This window comes from Anser cygnoides, chromosome 3 (assembly GCF_040182565.1).
Source record: "Anser cygnoides isolate HZ-2024a breed goose chromosome 3, Taihu_goose_T2T_genome, whole genome shotgun sequence".
NCBI lineage: Eukaryota > Metazoa > Chordata > Aves > Anseriformes > Anatidae > Anser > Anser cygnoides.
The window spans coordinates 51,487,289-51,507,271 of NC_089875.1; the positions used below are offsets into that span (position 1 = coordinate 51,487,289).

A 19,983-nucleotide genomic window follows, 5' to 3' on the forward strand; every position below is an offset into this window, starting at 1 on the left:
GACATCCTTGCGAAAGCTGCATTTTACCAGGTGAAATGATTCCCACTATAACAGCTTCCATTTTTAAGAGGGAAGAGAAAAAAACAAAACCCTACTTAACACAGCTTGTAATCTAGAGCTGGGAATGACCAGACAGAATAAACCTCTCAGGGAAACTACGATGAACTAAGTTCAGGCGATGCCTGAACTTAGCCACATATGACATAAACGGTGAGTTGCTCAAACCTGCAAAACTAAGACATTTCTGGACATGCCTAGAAGTAGAACTTCAAAGTTAAAAACAAAGGAATTGAAGGCAAACAAATTAGTGCAGCAGCTGAACAAGGGTTTTCAGGATTTTGGACTCAAGAACCTACACTCTTACTAAACTTCTAAATTTGCAGTTTGCCTCTGCATCTTACCCCAATAGAACAAGAGCTGCCAAAAGTACATGTTGTGGACTTTTATCAAGCTTTTCAATATTATTATTGTTTCTGTTCCTCATGTGATCATCTTTAAAAATAGAGTCCCTATGAATAGCCTTATCTCCAAAACTGAGAAGTTCAGTGAATTGATTTATTCCAATTACAGTATGCAGGTCTACTCTGGACCTCTAGACCATCTAAACCTCTTAAAACAATTTGAACTCTTACTTTGTCTGGCCAATACGATGTACTCTGCCAATGGCTTGAAGCTCATGTGCAGGATTCAGAATGGGTTCCACAAGCAGAACATGAGTCGCTTCAATTATGTTTAGTCCATTGGAACCAGTATGAAGGGGCAGCAGCAAAATATTGATCTTGGGATCATATTTAAATGCAGAGAGATTTTCCTAAAAGGCAAACATCACAGCAGCATGACAAAAGTTCCTGAATAAAGAGCACGGGGACATCTTTATATTTTCAAGCAATTATAGCAGACACTCCAGGCCCCATACTGACCGTCTGTAGCCTAACTGATACAAGCCCTGTCATCACCAAACAGGTACCAGACAGGTTGTCAGGAAGGCGAGGATTTCTTGCAACACTGATTAGTGTGTCTCATCCTTAATATTTCAACATTGGCATGAACATGCCAACATGTCTCTCTCAAAAAGGAATGTACTATTTCATCTTCAAAGGTTTTAAATTATGGCAAATATGATTTTACAATTCAGAGACCAAAGATTCTGCTAAACAGATTTGCTGCCCTTTTAGTTTCTCAAATGAAGCAATGAAGTAAAAGGATCAAATTAACTTCTAAGAACTATAATTCCCCAACTGAAAATAATTTAAAGAAAAATATCTTTTATGTACCTGAAACTTGCTAATTCCATTGATCTGAGAAAAAGTCATATTGTTGTCATACAAAGCTTTTGAAATTATGTCCAATACATCTTGCCACTGTAAAAAAAACACAACACAATAGAAGTCAATATTACAAACAGTAATGACAACTACAATATGTTAAAGCTTTCAAAACTAACATTTAAGGTTTTAAAAAAGATTTGCATGGCAGGAGCCATGTATTTCATAAATCTAAATAGGAAATATAATTAAAAATCAGATTGAATAAAAGTAACTGGCAGCCACCACAAAAAAATGTTTTTATAATCTATCAAAAACATAGGGGCATTAAATTTAAAGATATCTAGAATTTCTAATGCTCCCATATAAGCGTTTGTCTTTTAACAAAACAAGCTGTTACATCTGTTGACTAGGATTATTGTATCCCAGGTACATGAACTGCCCTACAAATTCTCAAAACAATCTAGTAGCTGTACAGAATGATTCAACATTTTGGTAGCTATACTAAATCCCAGGAAGTATTATGACCATTTTAAACTCACAGAAAACACACAATACACAAAGACAAAACAGAAAATGGTGATTAATACCGTTGAGAAAACTAAGGATTTAGCCCCTGGATCTTTAAATTGTATTCTCTTCAGTGTTCGAACCACAGCTTCCACTTTGGTAGAATGACTCCCCTTTGAAAATGGAAAAAACATCATTAGTAGAGTAGGATACTACACAACAACTTCCAAATTAATTGTTTAATTGAACAGTGCTATATTAGGACTCTTATTTATCTTACACATCTTAGAAAAAGACATCAGCAAATTGTTTCATAAAGCTGCATACTTTTTAAAAAGCAAAACCATAATGCTTCAATTTTGAAGGCTCTTGACCTATTCAGATGGCAACCTCCCAGGTGGACTTGGAACAGATTCAAACATTACGAACTTGGAGGATGGGCTGGTTAAGTAGCACTGAACTGCTTTTAAGTCTCCCATGTAAGGCACTGCTATAGACCAAAGATTTATTACAGAATGTGCAGTACATGGAAGAATGAAGGACTACAGATATGCCTTCCTAGGTCTGGATGCAGCACACTGGATAGCCCAAGCAGTGCAATTGCACCCCAATATGTCAGTTAGGCCTGATGAGGTTTAACTTACTCAGAATCACATGCTTTAAAGAATTTTCCAAACACACATTTAACTTCCCCTCCCTTCACGCTTCCTCAAATGTGATAACGAAAAAGCCTGCATGAACCTTATTTCTGTTGCTTTTCTTTCCCACTCTGGCAACGACAAACTTACACTCATTACTATAAAGCTGGCGAATTACCTTAAAATATCAAGAAATTGATAAGTACAACTGAATTAATTCTTGAAGGATTCAGCACTGCAATGAAAACATCTTCATATTCTGCGTTTGGAAGTATTTCAGTGCTTAATGAACTCAATACTATTTCTTGTAGACTTTGGTTTCTATATTCTTACATTTCTTTCCCCTTTAGTCATGAAGAGGATTCTAAAAAAGTTGTTTAGTATCTCCCTCTATCTCCTTCAGCATGCACTTTGTATTAGAGTATCTTTACCTAATATGCTTTTTTAAGAAGCCGTTATTTAATTGCTTACTAGTTCTTACATGTATAGCAATTTCAAGCTGCACTAGATTCAGCTGGACAAATATTGTTTTATTTCTGTCTGCACCTGTCCTCTGAACATTGAATTAACTATGTTGGCTTGCCACAATGATGGATCAAATTTACTGAAGTTATGCCGCTTGCAGAATTAGTGGGGAAGGATGACAGCAGTCTAAGCACAAGTTGGAAGCCAACGCCAGGCTGTTTGATCATTCACACTATACAGAATCTCTTACTATTTGCAAAGCAATTATTTTTACACACAATACCAAATCTATTGAGAAACAAAAAGCAAACTGACCAAATATAAACCTCTGCCAATAAGAAAACTTCTTGCAGAAAGCCAATCCATAAATTCAAAATGAAGTACATTAATTGCACTGCCAGTTCAACCTGTGCACCTGTCTAACCTGAGGAAACTTGAGACTCTTCTGCTTCAAGCATCACTCCTTCCTGCTACTTTTCTTTGTTAGGGTTACTTGTCTCAGCATCTGAAGTTGGATTCCACCTTCTGAACACTCACGGCAAAATATTTCACAAGTGTAAAACCCTGGAAGCCTGAGATTTTATATCCTCTTCACAGACACAGAATAAACTAGATTTTAATTTAACTTTATTTAAAACTGTAAATGACCTTTCCAAGTTCTTAATATTCAGTCATTTCTGCCAAGATGTCTGTCAAGTGTGCCAAGTTCTTCATCCCTCTGCTTAAACCATATTAGACAAACTATATTTGACTCATCATTGAACTAACAATTGACCAAAGTTTTTTTTTTTCACAGCACACAAGGAAATTCAATTTTGTTCTCAGTGTTTACAGAGAGCTGAAACTAATAGAAGTATCCTGGCTATTATGAGTTCTTGGTTTCCAGTCTCTTTTAAAAAAAAAAGTTACCCCACCATTACCCACACACCTTGAAGTTTTATTTTCTTGAATATCAGAAGAGAATATAAAAACAGATCAGCCAGTTCTAATTAATTATGGAACAGCACACAGAATCAGAACTACCCTCTAACAAGCAATTTCTCAGATAACAGACTAGCAATGCCCACTATAACACTAAACAGACACTGGAAGCTTTTATAGAAGCAAAACCTACAAGGATGCCAGTGAACTCTCTCTCAGCATAGAATGCTCCCTTTTACAGTAGTCCTTTCACATCTAATGCATTAACTTAATGTGACTAGTGCTGGTACAACAAAATAAGATGTATACGACAAAACAAAGACAAAACCACCACCACAAAATAAAAACAACAAAATAAGAGACACCAAATACTGAAAAAGACCAAAAAGAGCAGAAGAACTTTCAGATGAAAATACAAATTCTGAATAAATCACACAATTTTCACATATTGCAGTACAAGATATTACAAAAAACATAGCAAGTTAGTTATCTTTTGTTAACAATTGTCCTTAAAGGAATGAGACGAAAAGTATTATTTTTAATATTCCTGCTTGCTTTGATAGCAAATACACTGAAGCTACAATGTAAACTTTTTTTTTTTTCAGATAAGAATGGGCCTTGCTGAAAACACAATGAAAATTCACATGAAACTCATTTTTTGCTTCACCTCAAATTCTGATGCAGACTCTATAGAGTTCTAGGGAACTCTATAGCCCTTTATGCAGGAGAGTAGGTGACCTGTTCCTTCTGTGTTTTATTTCAGAAATTTGGTTATTCTACTTTACTTATGTAATTTATAAAAGACATTTGAAGTTTTCTTGTTAGAAACAGGATTGTATCTCTAAACCCTTACTAAGCTCTCTGCTAGAACTTCTATAATTAGCACTTCAGAAATACAGCCCATTTACTCCCCCTGGTGCCACATGCTCTCAACTACTTCAAGTCTAATAATTTGATTTAGGAAGCTTCTACTCACAAAAAATAATTCCAGTTGTCCAGGAAGGCTAAGATACCTAGCTTGAATATGGTAGCATTGACTTCCGCAAAGGCCAGCAACCCTAGTATACACGCATGGTTCAAAGGAGATTTGCACAGATAACATGGAAGTTTTTGTCAGCACACTTCATTACTTTTAACTACACTAACCAAATGAAAACTATGATTGCTACGTCCAGCTGTACCATAATCACATTCTAGTTAAAGACAGTATTATCATCTAAATCAAAATATTACCAACGAGTCTTACCTTTGCATTTTAATCCAGAATCCTCTATTTTTTTCTAGAGCTTCAACGACCACAGGCTTTTGCTTTAACATTATAACAGATTTGTGCGACATACCTTGTACTACACATCAGTACTGTTAAAGATCCAGAGATATGCTATCTCTTCCTCCTCCCCAGATTTTAACCTAACAAAACCTCTCAATTACCAAGAAAGGCAGATAAAACAATGCAATTATGACTGATTTCCTACATGTTTGTGTCTACTAATGATGTTGATGAGCCTGTAATGCACACAAGTTACAAATAGTTTCCCCAATAAAACCTGAATTTTAAAATCTTTTGTAGAAAGGGGAAAGTCAACCTGCAGTATTTAGCTGAGCCATCCTTCAGATGGATGGCTGTTTTTATAAGAATTCTAGAAAATGAATTATCATGGAAACCCAAGAGACTGTCACGCTGTTTGAAATTAACCAATGAGTTGCTAAATTATGGGAGAAGTCTAAGACAGCACAGTGAAAAGACCATAACTTCTTAGAAAGCCAGGCTAAAAAGAACAAAGAGTCACAATGGAAGATACAACTCCCAGTCATCAGTAGAGCTGTTGCACACTGTCAATGGAAAATATTGGGAAAGAAATTCCCCAGATATGCAGACATTCGTTTTAAGACTGAAGGTCATTCTTTATTCAATAATCTTATTTTCTGTAGGTATAAGGTATCCAGTCAATGAAGCTTTGACAAAAACTGTCAAGTTTAAAATGCAAACAGGCAAGAGGCACTCAGTTTTTCCAAAGTCTACCTTTTGGTTTTGCAAACAAAAACACACAAAAAAACAAATCAAAAAGAAAAAAGTGACAATGTTGTTTCAGAGTACCCAGCAGTATAGGGTCCAGAAAACTAATCTAAAACATGGAAAATCGCTTACACCACACAATTAGATCAAAAGAATGGGAAACGAGCTCCAAGAAAGTGGCCTTCCAATTATGTTATTAGCTACATGCATAGGGAAAAGAGAATGCCCCCCATAATATTGCACCAGAGAAACCTTTCTCCATAGAACTGATTAATGGTCAACACTTTCCAATGAAAAGCATTGCCTTTGATAAATGATATATTATGGGATAAACACTTTGTTTCTCTACTGTGATTTATTACTAAAATTTTGGTCAAATTACTGAATATGCTTGTTAGAACCTAAAGTGAAACCACTAGTTTATTAGTGGGCAAGTTAGATGAAGTAAGCACAGCTGTAGTCTGCAGGCTATAGCCTTTAATATAGCTTTTTAATATAATTTATTTCTTAATATAGCTTTTTCCAGGCTTTTAATTTTCATTAGTCATATTTAGAGTTGCATTTTCCCCCCTAATTATGGTTTGTATACCAGACATTTCACAGATAAGCAAAATGAAAAACTACTGTACCCAAACAGCTCAAGAAACATTTCAGATGACTAATCTTAGGTTCAGAATTGGGATTTATACTCTCTGGCTAACAATGAAGATTTAGGATAATATAAATACTTTAAATTAGTAACAATCTTATGGTACAGGCAGTTTTCTCAAACTTTACACATTTCAAGCAAAGGTATCAAAACTATGCCTCCAAAAAGCCTCACATCTCCTTAGCTACAAAAAGAAAAATCATCACCTCAACAACAAAAAAATCCACCTGCAAACAAAGAACATTTATTTCTAACCAGTATTAAACACTTGCAAAAAAAAAAAACACCAAAACTTAAGCTCATCAGAAGCTCTCACTCCACCCTCTCACCCATAGATAGTATTAGTTTTAACAAACGTGTAATTTTTAATCTGTTTACCAGGCCCTCCCCAAGGCACAGCTTACCTTTACAGGAATATCATCCTCCTGATTTGCAGTTTCTGCAGTAAAGACATATGATATTTCTTTATGAGATGTTGTCTGCCTGCAAATGGCGCATTTAATCGAGCTCCGGCGTGTGCCAACACTGTACTGTTCTATGATGATAGCTATACACTCATTACAAAAACAATGTCCACATGTCAGCACTGCCCACTATGCAGGGAATTGAAAAAAAATGAAACAGTATCAGTTTCACATAAATGCAAAGGAAAACCAGTGTATTAAACATGTTAAATTACATCTTCATAGATGCACTATTTTCATTGAAGTAATCAGCTTAAAAATAAAGAATATTAGAAATATTTTTACCACTACACCTGCTAAAAAGCCTGGATTTCAAAGGTTTCCAGCACAGAGTAATTCATAATCCATAGAACTGCTCTACATTTATTGTCCATTTTTTGGCATTTTCCCAATTCTAAACTTGAAGACAGTCTCTCATTTCTACGAACACTAATTTGTAATGCATAGGTTAAGTACACAGAATGAGCATTTACAACATTTTTAAACAAGATCACACAACTGTTTGTATTAGACTTCTGTAGAAGTCAAAGAGTCATAGAATAGTTTGGGTTGGAAGAGACCTTTAAAGATTATCTAGTCCAGCCCCCCTGCCACAGGCAGGGACATCTTTTACTAGAATCATTTGTCCAAAGACCCACCCAACCTGACCTTAAGCACTTCTGGGAACGGGGCATCCACAGCCTCTTTACAAGAGGTATGAATTAGAACGTTTTCTTTCATAACACTACTGAAGGCAACGTGTCCTAGGCAACGTGTTTGGATTTTTAAAAGGAAATATTTTGAACATAGAAGATTGATTTTCTATTAACAGAATGTGTTAGAAACAAAAGATTGTGCTGCAGAAATTGTTTTACAAAGTCTATCCTGTACTAGTCTGCTCTACAGGCTATACTAAGAATAAAAAAAAATCACGGGTCTAAGTAGCAGAGGGAACTGACTGAATGTCTGACAACCAAACAACAGATCTTCTAGGCTTTACAAGGTTCTTCCTATCATGCAGAAACAGGATGCAAAGCATTTTAAAACTTCCTTGAAATGTGATGGCTACCATCTTCTCAAGTGACAGTCTTGGACAAAGTTAAAGACGAGGCTACTTTTCCTTTAAGTGAACTCCTCCAACTCTGAGATGAAACATAATGGCAGCCTTGATATATAACTCAGATCTAGGTAAAGATTTTACAAAAGCAAAAACTGCTAAGTATTTTACCTGTTTTCCCAGTTGACGTGCACAGATCGGACATGGTTCTGGATTAACTCCCCCAGTCGTTTTATCCTGAGACTGTAAAGTAGAAGAAAAATGTGTTCTGTGTTTTAATGAATAAAAGGTTATTCTATATTTATAAATATATATTAATATATATTAATATATTTTATATTAATATATAAAAGTTATTCTATACTTAAACTTCTAGGAAAAATGCTGAGATCCTTAAAAGGTGTGCACACTAATTGAAGAACATCACCCATGAAGAAAAGTCCAGTGTTTTTTTTTCAAGTTTCTCAAGATAATTTGTGTAAGTGCTATTTACACTGCAGTCCTTCAGATAATACCTGCAGTACAGTTTTGAAAAATCTGAGCAAAATTGAAGCTTCAAATGAGAAGCTTGCTATATTTTCTCTCAGCTTGATATTGTTGTAAAAACACTTAAATATACTTAATTATGCTTACTTAAAATTATGCTTACTTGAACACTATGATTAACACTAATATATATGGTGTTTGGTTTGACATTTTTAATATTTAACCTATAGAACTGTTTGTCCTTCTATTTAAGTAAACAAGGTCTTGGTAGAATAGCAAGGGTGCATGCAGAGGTGCATAAATTTACAAGCCTTCTTCTGAACACAGCCCAGTTAGTTTAATGAGTATTTTAACCATCTATAACCACTTCATACTTTTATATTTGTGTAATTAATCAGATGGTCAAAATATAACACTTAATAAAAACTTTATGAATATGCACTAACACAGAACACCACATGAATTCAACATGTAGTGTGAACCTTTACAGGAAACACATTTACTTGAAAATGCGAGTTTTAAATGAAATAACAGCTAGTTTCTTCAAGTAAGTAGAATATATCACTTCAGTCTGGTAAAGATCAAGGAACCATAAACCTTACTTTCTCCAGATTCGTGAGATACAAAAGTTGTCCTAATTTCTTTTGTAGTTGTGATTTAGCAACTGCCTTGTCATTCAGAAGCTTCACTCGATTTTGCTCTACCTATGGAAACAATATTAAACACATGAATAAAAACAACAAAAAATACAGATGAAATGTCTATTTTCCTATAGAGAAAAAAAGTAGCACTTTGATCTAACACTGAGTCTTCACAGGAAAAAAAGGAAAATATCTTTCTGTTGAAAACATATTTCTATTTGTGCAAGGAAAATAATTAAGTGAAATCAACCCAGCACTTTCTGTGTTCAAGAACAGAAAATGCCTCAGAGGTGGCTCTGATTCCAAGGTACTGAAATAAGGTGTTTATTTCTTTTCTTTTTTACTGCCCCCCTTTTTTTTTTTTTTTTTTTTTTTTTTAAGTCCTTGTGGAAATTAACAATGCAGGTGAGAAATCAGGTCAACTTCATTTTCCACCAGGTTGCAAAATTGGGCAATACCAGACAGGTCCCTCAGCTATTCACCTGCTGCTGCAAAGACAGTAGTCTTTTGGAAACATGCCACTCATACAGCCAGAAGGCTGACAGAATATATCCACGTAAGTTAAAAGCTCAAAAAGGCCCATACACTACACATAAAAGTGGCGTATTTTCTGTTTACTCCACCCAAGCTTTCTGAAATTGAAAAGGAGGCGCATTATAGAACTTATACATAGATCTCTCTCTCTTTCCCTCTCTCTATATATACACACACACATGAGAGGTACAGTCTCCAAACTTTATTCTTTCTGAAAAAAACATCTCTTTCCTGTCAAGTACTTCACCTCATGTGGCTCTATGATGTGGAGAACTGGTGGATTTGGTTTTGGCTCATCAGGATGACGCACCCTCAGCCGTTCCGTAGCCATTGCTAGTTCATCAATAGCAGACACGTGATCCCTTAGAACCATCCAATATTCATGAAGTAACTGTAAGAAAAGCCTAAACAAATTAGTAGCAGAACTGAGTTGAGCTCCCTTTATGAGTCCACCATACACTGTATAATATGAAAACATTTTTGAATTAGAGATAGTATTTCTTTACACTAATTCAGACAACAACAAATGATGAAGGAAGGCAAGATTATCCCTATACCTTTTGCTTACTTTCTTTTCCAGTCTCTTTATGAAAGAGGTGTCTCATTTCTTCTACAGCTATTATTATTACACAACTAAAAAGTCAGAAACAAAATGCCTGGCAAGACCATGCAGATGTTGAATAAGGGAAAATGATTAACCAATTTTTGAACAGTTAGCTATTATAGTACAAACACTACTTCTTGAAGGTGAAGTATGTTTTAAATAAATATTAACGGTCTTGATAAAAGAACAGACAAGCACAGGGTGAAGATTAAATCAGATTCAGATCTCTCAAGTAAAAGCAAATGCTGACTTTCTACAAAACAAACGTCTTGGACTGGAAGTATACTATACATACAAATTGACAAATGTTATATTATTTTTAAATTACTGATAATACCATAAAATATGCCTTCCCAAACTTTCCACAATTTAATAACTGTATCAAAAAACATTCAGTGATCTTACTGAAATTCCACAACCTTTTGCAAATGCCAAAAATTACTATTTGTTTATCAAAAATGAAAAGGAGAAGTATTTGAAAGAAAACACTTGATTATATCTAAGCTATAAGACAGGATGACACCCTTGTATGCAAAAGTTCTTCCCCTATCTCCAACACTGGTATTTACTGCAAGGACACCCAGACATGCAAGGATGCATGAAGAAAGCCACATTATACTTCAGTAGTTCTCTCTGATCCAAAGAATGGCAGACTAATATTCTAGGGTACATTGCATGGCAAATAAGATCCGGGGAAAAAAAGAAAAGCGTGTGAAGGGACATCTATAGCTAGCACAAGATTGAAGGTTAACTGAATTACAGAATTGGCCAACATTTGATTTGCTGAGTCTTGCTACATTCTGATTTAACTAAGCAGAAAACCACATTTAATTGTATCTATGTACTACCCTAACAGATGCAATTACAGTGCTTACTAAATTGCTTATTTGCCAGTACAGATCTTTTAGATATCCTTAAACCATATATAAACCATTTTAAATCAAATTGTGTAATAATCACCACAAAAATGTTTTGTGTAGACAAACTAATTTCAGGAGTGCAATTTAAATATTTGTTCATACACAGCTTAAATTTGCATGTATTACTTAAAATGGACCATATTTCTTTACCATCTCATTTACTGTACCTTATATTCCTTTTTCCATGCTTCAAAGAGCTCCAGAAATATGCTACCTTCTTCAGTTAGCTTAACATCCATCCGGTGAGCTTTAGCAAAGGAGAGAATAGCTTTCAGGGCACGCTCAGTTTCACTGGTTGCCCAGAGTCCTCTACTTGTGGTGGGCAAACGGTCATCAACTAGCCCTTCTTCATCTTCTATCATCTCTTCAAATATAGCCATTTGACCTTTAACACTTAAAAATAAAACCAACAACATATCACTGATTTAAAATTCCACATCAGTTTCTACTATTCATCATATATTTCAGCCTTCTAATATTTGATTAAAAGGAAAGACCAAACTAAACAAATACAGACAGATATTTTGCTACTTGTTTTCAAATCACTGTACAGGCCATTTCATCAGCTCAAAATCATTAACAGCTTTTTGTAAGATGCTTATGCATCTTAATTATCTTTCAATAGTTAATGATTCTAGAATATCACATTCAATTAAAAAAATGCAACTCTGACTTCTTTAATCAGCAAGAGTTAGTCAAATTCTGATGCAAAATATAACGTTATGCATTGCATTGCTTAAGAATAGTGCAGCTTCCCAGATACCTTCTTAATAAACAATGCCGATTCAGAAAACACCCTAATGTTTCCTAATGATTCCAATGATCCTAACAGAGCTCCCACTAGGGAAGATATTCCAAGTGTTTTCTCAAGTGACGTTACAATTTTCAAATCTAGCTTTGACGCTGTAAGGGTTATGAGACAGAAGTCAAGAAGGATTCAGAGGACTGTAATCTATGCCTCACTACTGTTCACTACATATATTCCTTTCACACCATGGATTGGTGCAACCTTTCCTTCAAATCACAGCTGCATTCAGGTCTGAAGTCTCCTCCCTCATTGCGGCTTTAGTCAAATTGTGTTACTTTGAGTTATACAGAATAATTTAAAAAAGTATCAGCGGAAGGGTATGGCATTACACCATGTATTTATACATGCTCTTTCTGAACACTTCAACACTTCACACATACTGCCAATTATAGCAGCCTGAGAAAGAGTGGCATGTAGTTGTTCTTTGTACACGACTTTTTCAAATGAATTTTACATAGAAAAATTAATCTCATGAAGTTGCTATCAAAACCCCAAGCAAGAAGTTGTTGCAATTTGTTCACAAAGTATTTCAGAAAACTTTAAGCACAAAATACAAAACACTCCAACTTTCACTTTTCTTTTTGAAGTGAAAAATTTATATAGCTATGAACTTACGTATGAGAAAAGAGTTTCGACTCATATTCTGTGAACAGCTCATCAGCCTTACAAAAGACACAGCTGCAATATAGGAGATTGAAAACAAAAGTACTCAGAACTTGATCAGAAACCACAATAATTCCTGTAATTCTCAATTCCAATATATAAAAAAACTACACAAAGTCCTTAACAAGAGCAGTTTAAGTCTTATATGTACATGCGATATAATATCTGATAGCAAAAGGTTTCATAAGCATAAAATAATTCTATCATTCTATAAAGTTCTTCACCGACTGGGTGGTCAGGCACCGGGACAGGCTCCACAGGGAAGTGGTCACAGCACCAAGCCAGTCATTGCTCAAGCAGCATCTGGACAATGCTCTTAAGACATACAGTTTAACTCTTAGGTTGTCTTGTGTTTGAGATAGAAGTTGGACTTGATGATCCTTATGGGTCCCTTCCAATTCAGGATATTCTACAGCTCTACAATTCTATAAAAATGAAGGTCATGATTCTAACAACCGAACCTGTATTGTCTGCGTACATAAAAACACAAAACTGAGAACAAAATTAAGACCATAATCTCTTATTTTGAATAAAGGAAAAATTGTGTAATACATCTCTAAAATATATTTTAGATTTTTCAGACATACTTGTTAAGTGGAAGTCTAACAGGTCGCAAATGGCAGATAGTGGCAGCCTCAATAACCTGCTTTGAGGGAGGGCCTTCTAAGTTTTTCACTGCTTCTCTTACAATCTTCTGAAACTTCTTCACTTCATCCAGCTGGGTTGTGAGCAGGTATTGAAGGCCTCTGCAGTCACGGAATCTGATTTGAAGAAAAAGGGAAAAAATAGTACACTGAGTCATCAAATCCAAGTTTAATTCAGTATTTTGAAGAAGAGAAATAATAATATAGGAAAACATATGAAGTTCATATCACAAACAAATGCTTATTACTACTAAACGTAACGCTAACTGTTCGGAATCATTCCATTGTACCCCTGGGATGATGCCTGGCATTTGTAGAATAGAAAGACACTTTCTAAGACTTGAGATGTGACCAAATATTAATAACCAATACTAACCAGCAACATGCTGGTCCACAATACAAATCTACCGAACATAAGTAATTACACACAATTACAGTCTCATTTGCATCTGTCGGTCAACAAATTGACCGTCAATGCACCTGTACAATTCACAGCAGACTAATGCATCCATCATAAAAAATGCACCTCCTATGAATTTTAACTTTGTAGGCTAAGTAGTTATTAAAAATGGACATGAGTCAACTATTTTCCTAAATCCCAGCTGTCTTTCTTAATTAGACTGGGGACATAAGGACCAGTCAAGTACTTCGTATATTGTGTTTTTTCCTACGGGCAGAGGTCTTTTACTGAGAGTGCACTGTTCATACAGGGTCTGGTATTCATATGCAAGACAGCGTTTTACAAGACTGTTCTTCTATACCATAAGGAGAGTTTGATTCAAAACATGCCTTTTCTAAAGTGAGAAGAGAAGGGCACAGGTTTATCAACGCTACTGAAGCTTGGCTTTTAAAACGACCTAGTTAAGCAATGCATATTTTAAACTAAAATAGATGAGTTTGCCTAACCAGGTAGCCTGAAAATACACATGTATTGCAATCACAAGTTTGTAAAACTCTCACATTATCCCCTGGATTAACCATCTCTAATACTCAAAGACAGTTTACCATTTGTTGCTTCCACCACTGATTGTTAGAAAGCGCTAGACACTTCATCAAGTTTTTATTGCACATGCTAAAATAAATTAAATAGGAAATTAAGTTCTTTCTCTCCCTGAGAGAGCAGGGCTTGCTCACTCTTAAAATACAATCGCTCAGAGGAGAACTTACTGCTTTCTATGTTTATCTATATCTAACGTGAATGGACAGAGAAGACCAAGCCTAACTCTTCTTAAAGGCACATGGTGGAAGGACAACAGAGAAAAGACACAAGATGAAACAGAGGAAACTAACTGTACAGAAGGATATTTATTTTTCACTGAGTGGGTCAAATACTAGAACAGGCTCCACAAAGAGGCTGTGGCATCTCCCTCCTTGGAGGTATTCTAAATCTAACAAGACAAATTCCTGGGCAACTTAGTCAATCTAAGTCCCTGAGCATGGGTCTCGATTTGTGAGCAAGAGCTTGTGCTAGGTGACTTCTAGATGTCCCTCCAAATCATTATACTGTAATAGCACACAAAAAATGGAATTGTTACATCAAAGTATCACACTAATACTAATAACTTCTTGATCTCATTTTCCATATTAGAAATTCCATTCAAAACAAGTACAGTAAAGAGTAGCTATTAAGACAATTTGTTTGCATAACTTGAACCCGTAAAGCAGTGCTTCATACATTTAGAATTCAGCAGTACTGCTGTTTGAAATGAAAGCAACCCAAAATTCTTTGCTCTAAAGAGAGTGGATGCTATTTTATGTTGTTACACAAGGACTTTCTGATATAATCTGTCCACTTCCCTTTTCTGAGAGTAATTTTCTTTTAGAGGTTACCCAATTTTAACGTAATAAACTTGGGATCTTTCTCAACGAGCAGTTGCTACAAAACTCTAAAACAACAGTAGATAATACAAAGGAATGCTTTAAAGAATGCTTGTCTAGGAAAGAACTAATTCTCCTACTTTTCTTTCCAAGTCTTCTATCTAGTTCTGATTTTTTGGACTGTTTTTGAAACTTAATTGCAGCCCAGATGTTCTGAAGCACAAGTGCCTGCTATTAAGCTGCAGCTGTTAGCACAAACTGATTGGAAGACTTGAAAAGACTTAACTGTATTCATTAGCCTATTTTAGTTAGTCTCTTACTTCTCTGCCATGGAGAGTTTACTTGTCTGCTGTTTGTAGTTGCAGGTTATTTCATTTTGCACACGTTGAACAAGTTCCTCATCAATGGCATACTGTATTGCAGTCTGGATGACATCCAACCACCAAGGAGAACCAGAACGTATCTGTATGCAAAAGAACAGATTTATCTGTGAACATTCAACAATCAATAAGTTTGATCTTTGTGGCAGAGGCTTATTCTGCTCTCTAGGCCACACTTAAACAACACAGACTGGTAAATTCCATGGAAAGCAAGCAGAAGATGAGCATATGCTTAGAAAATATCCCTTTGAGTACATGGATTGAGAAATTTTGTACAATCCCATTTACTTCCACATCTTGAAACTGCTTCAGTATAGTCAGGTTTTCTTAGGCCGTCTACACAGAATACCCACGTAAAGATATAATCAATTCAAAGCATGCTCTCTAAAAGAGGAAAGGACCATTTCATCAAAGAAAGTTAGTTCTCTGTGAAATTAAGAACAACACTGAAGTGAGCTTATAATTTTTAAAGGTGAAAATACGTGAAAGATTACTTCATGTGCTGCATGACCCCATTTCTGCATTAGTTCTTTACCATTTTAACAAGCAGCATTTCACTTCAGGTGTTCCTTAATTTGTTTGGTTTGTACCTTCCCAAGAAACGTGAATTGTCACCTTGACTAAATGTAATTGAGCCTTACACACAATGACTAAATGCATGTCAAAAAAGAACAGTTCCTTTAGAAGTAACTGAAATATTATCTGACACACCAGAGAAACGTTTCAAGGCCAAAACCTCTAACTTACTGACTTAAACTATATGTGAAACAGTTAACATAACAATCAAGCACAGTGCTAAAATTTACTAGAACTATTTCGCCATTACTATGTGCTTCTCTTTTTAGTCGTCTGTTCACTGAGCACTGTGAACCTCTTTGTGCAGGGAACACAGTATATTTGCGGGCTCTGTGTGTGTATGCATGAATATGCATATACTGCCCAAGTCCCATTTCAAACAAGCCTTCAAAGAACTATTAGAGATAACAGGTAGCTGGAGATCTGGATAAAAAAAACAGTGAACATAAAATTAAAAAAACACAAAAACAAACAGACCAAATATGTAAGAGGTACCTGCCTTTCTCTGGAGCTCCCGAATGGTCTGGAAAACTGGCTGTAAAGCCTGATGGGCTTCTGCAACTTCTGCATTTGATTTACTCATATAATGCTGTCGAAGTTGTTCTGCCTGTATGGAAGTGAGAGTTTACATTATGTACTACTCTTATTTATGAGGTATAGTTGAAAATGCAACATCTCAGCTATCATAATGCTTTAGAATGGCTAGCTACCTGAGTGCTACCTCACCTTTGTTCTTAAGCAATATTTAGACTTAATTTTTCCCTCTAGAATCTACAATTTATTAGTAAGCCCCCCAAAACAGTCAAAGACAAATTATTACATGTCAACCATGCGATTTTGCTTTTGGACAGGCCCAAATAACACACTAGAAATACAACACATTATAAAAGGAATTGGAATGCCACATAATCCTTACTTCTCTGTACATCAAAATACATTGTGTTGAAGCTAAACAATAGAAAGATCCTAAAACAATCTGAGAACCTCACAATTGAATTTTACTTTACCTGCATATAGAATTTATCCATAAAATACCAATAAAAGTTTAAATTGTGTTATATTTGTGGGCATCAGATCTATTTTTTTTCCCAATAAAAATAACTCCTGAGAGTGAAAACCATTTGTGACATGCAGGTGTCTCTGATGTAAACTGTACCACATTATTTGATATTTTAAAAACTGATCAACAGAAATCTTGTTTCTTACCGTTAACACATACACACACATCTTTTACCATTACAATCTGATATCACTATATACCTTTACTTAGTGTATTTTAATGGTGTGTTTAAATTGTTTCTTCTGTTTGCTACTATCAAAACAATTATATTATTGCTACAGATGGAAGTTAGTTACCAGAAACAGACAGGACTCATACGTATTTGAATGAGCCGCTCGCAAAAGATTGCTATAAAAAACAATCTCTGCTTTATACTTGTAAGCAAAAGACACATTTTCCAATCCTTTTCTTCACATCAATGTCAGGAAAACGTGATAAAGTTGAGTTTTAAGGCAATCAAAAAATGAGCACGATTTCTATTAAGTTGCTATGAAATTCTACAAAAATTTCTGTTTACTAACCTGAAAGGAAATGCACATAGTTAACTTGAAAGCTCTGGTTAGAGAAAAATGTTAAAGGAAAAAAAATAAAACGATGCTCTTCAAAACGGATTTATATAAAAATGAACAAGATTTACCTCTTCTGCAAGTCGGCTATCACGTAAAGTTGGAGGAATTCCTGTGTGCTTTGCCAACAATTCCATCAAATTGTGTGTAGAATGAAGTCTCTAAACATACCAAAAAAAGGTCAGCAGTAGTCATGAAAAAAATATATTGCAATAACTGTGACAGGAAAAGCTTAATCAGCAATGAGATCTTATGGCAAGAAATTAGTACTCAATTAAAGTGAGTTGTCTTTTTTTTTTTTTAACCCCTATGTTAATCTGAAAACATATAATAATAAACGTTTTCATCATTTTACTGAAGTGGGAAGTGAACAGGTTAAAAAACCTTCAACACCTCTTATCAAATCATCAGGCAAGTCTTAAGATTCTGTCCAGTACTCACCCTCATAATTAAAACTGCCCTTGACTATTACGTAAAACAAGTTACTTATTTTATAGCACATTCTTTCGTAAATCTTTCAGAACATTATATGGAGAAGTCACTTAGCCTACTGAAGCGAAAGAAAATAATGCAAAAAACCCATCTCCTGAAAGCTTCAACCATTTTTCATATTTTTTTACTTTTCTGAAATAAAAGGTGACTGAATAAAACAACCTTTTTGTTTACTTTTCAGGGAAAAAAAAACAACAACTTCATTACTTCAAAGCAACTCTACCCTTCTTATTCTAGGCTCACCCTATGTATCCCAAACCAGACTACTAATATTATGCTGCCTGCATATTCCATGAATGTATTTTAATAACCTCCACGATCATGATCTTGTGCCCTTCTCACCTCCTTGACTCACTCCACCATTGCCCTATCAATACATCAGCCAATAAAGAGCACTAACCCACAGTGGCTTGCCATTTTCTTAAAGAGTCAAAGCTACACAACTGGGAAGCACTCAACAGAAGTAGTTTTATTACATAAAGTCAATATTAGGCAGTGCACATTTTGAGAAAAACATTTACTTTACATACCATTCAGTAAAACAGCTTCATTAACAACGCTGTCACAAGTAGCTTAACAAGTTTATGCTGATAGAGATATGCTAACTGAAAAACGCTCCAATTTCACAAACAAGGAATATCAAAGCAGCACAATGGAGGCATCAAATGACCACATACAAGATTAGCAATCAAAGAGTAACTTAATGGAACAAGCAAAGTAAAGAAATATACAGATCATTTCTTATTTATCTGTCATTATCATTTTAAATATCTTGTTATGATGAAAAGAATTCTGGTCAATTTAAAACTGAAAATTCTTGAAATAGCTGTTACACAGTTGTTTATTTATCAGGAAAATATATTCATACTTTTATATAGTATTCAAAATATATCCATATTTTTCCTGAAAAAAATACTTCAATTTTTTCGTGTTTTAATGCTATTTGAGATCATTTACAGTGCAATGATTTTATTATTCTCTATCACTTGGCACATTAATATCACTCCTATTGCCATCCCAGCATCCTGTATTTGCACTAGTCTGCAGAATAATACCGTTAATGTGAGCAGTCACAGTCACATACGCAAGCCTAGAAAGCCAGCTTGTTAAGTTTATTACAGAACAGCAGGTGGAGATCATACACTGCTTCTGGGATATCGTTATGACTGAGAAGCAAAAGCTTTTTAGAAACATAGTAGGTTTTAGAAAGACAAATGAAGGTCACTGGACAGATTCCTATCTAAAGACTGATGACAGCTGGCTGAAAGAGTCATTCAGCACACCACTTGGGAGAAAGAAAAGTTTAACCTGTTAAATTAAATCTAGATTATTCCAATTCTTAGTCATGTCTCTTTACATCTTAATCTTTACTCACTTGCAAGGAATCTGTTTTGAGCTTTTCTTTGTGCTCTTCAGAAGAACGTAACACTTCTCTGTACAGCTCTGCAGCCAATGCATATTCTCCTGGATTTAAAAAAGAGTAAACAAAACAAGGACATTTACATATACAAATTGAGTTGGTCTTTAAATGTCCAGACAGCCATCACTTGCAATAAACTAAGAGGTTTTCAGACAGGCTGTATAATATTTGTTCATCTTCAAGCAAATCTTCCCTATTCATTCTCCCTGCTCCAAAATGGGAAGAGACAGAGTATTGAATCTTACAGGCTAAAGCAGTTTCTAAGTTAAGTATATTACATGATTGTCAGATCTATAAACTTCTTGATCTTAAAATATCCATCCACGGTTGTGTATGTCAAAAAAAAGATCTAAATGTCGCACTAAAAACCCACCATCTACAACTCATTGCAAGGATGTATTACTAA

General features: G+C 35.1%; 1 protein-coding gene across 1 annotated transcript in view; it reads right to left on the reverse strand.

Moving 5' to 3' along the window:
* The window catches only part of SHPRH (SNF2 histone linker PHD RING helicase), a 50,511-nt gene that overhangs the window by 12,126 nt on the left and 18,402 nt on the right, over positions 1 to 19,983 (reverse strand). The window contains exons 15-28 of the mRNA XM_013178312.3: positions 19,533 to 19,621; positions 17,737 to 17,826; positions 16,539 to 16,646; positions 15,404 to 15,546; positions 13,209 to 13,382; positions 12,574 to 12,636; positions 11,318 to 11,543; positions 9,874 to 10,017; positions 9,054 to 9,155; positions 8,137 to 8,208; positions 6,870 to 7,058; positions 1,856 to 1,948; positions 1,275 to 1,361; positions 633 to 811 (exon numbers count right to left, since the gene is read on the reverse strand). Coding sequence (XP_013033766.3) covers positions 633 to 811; positions 1,275 to 1,361; positions 1,856 to 1,948; positions 6,870 to 7,058; positions 8,137 to 8,208; positions 9,054 to 9,155; positions 9,874 to 10,017; positions 11,318 to 11,543; positions 12,574 to 12,636; positions 13,209 to 13,382; positions 15,404 to 15,546; positions 16,539 to 16,646; positions 17,737 to 17,826; positions 19,533 to 19,621 — 1,759 coding nt within the window. The remainder of the gene's footprint in view (positions 1 to 632; positions 812 to 1,274; positions 1,362 to 1,855; positions 1,949 to 6,869; positions 7,059 to 8,136; positions 8,209 to 9,053; positions 9,156 to 9,873; positions 10,018 to 11,317; positions 11,544 to 12,573; positions 12,637 to 13,208; positions 13,383 to 15,403; positions 15,547 to 16,538; positions 16,647 to 17,736; positions 17,827 to 19,532; positions 19,622 to 19,983) is intronic.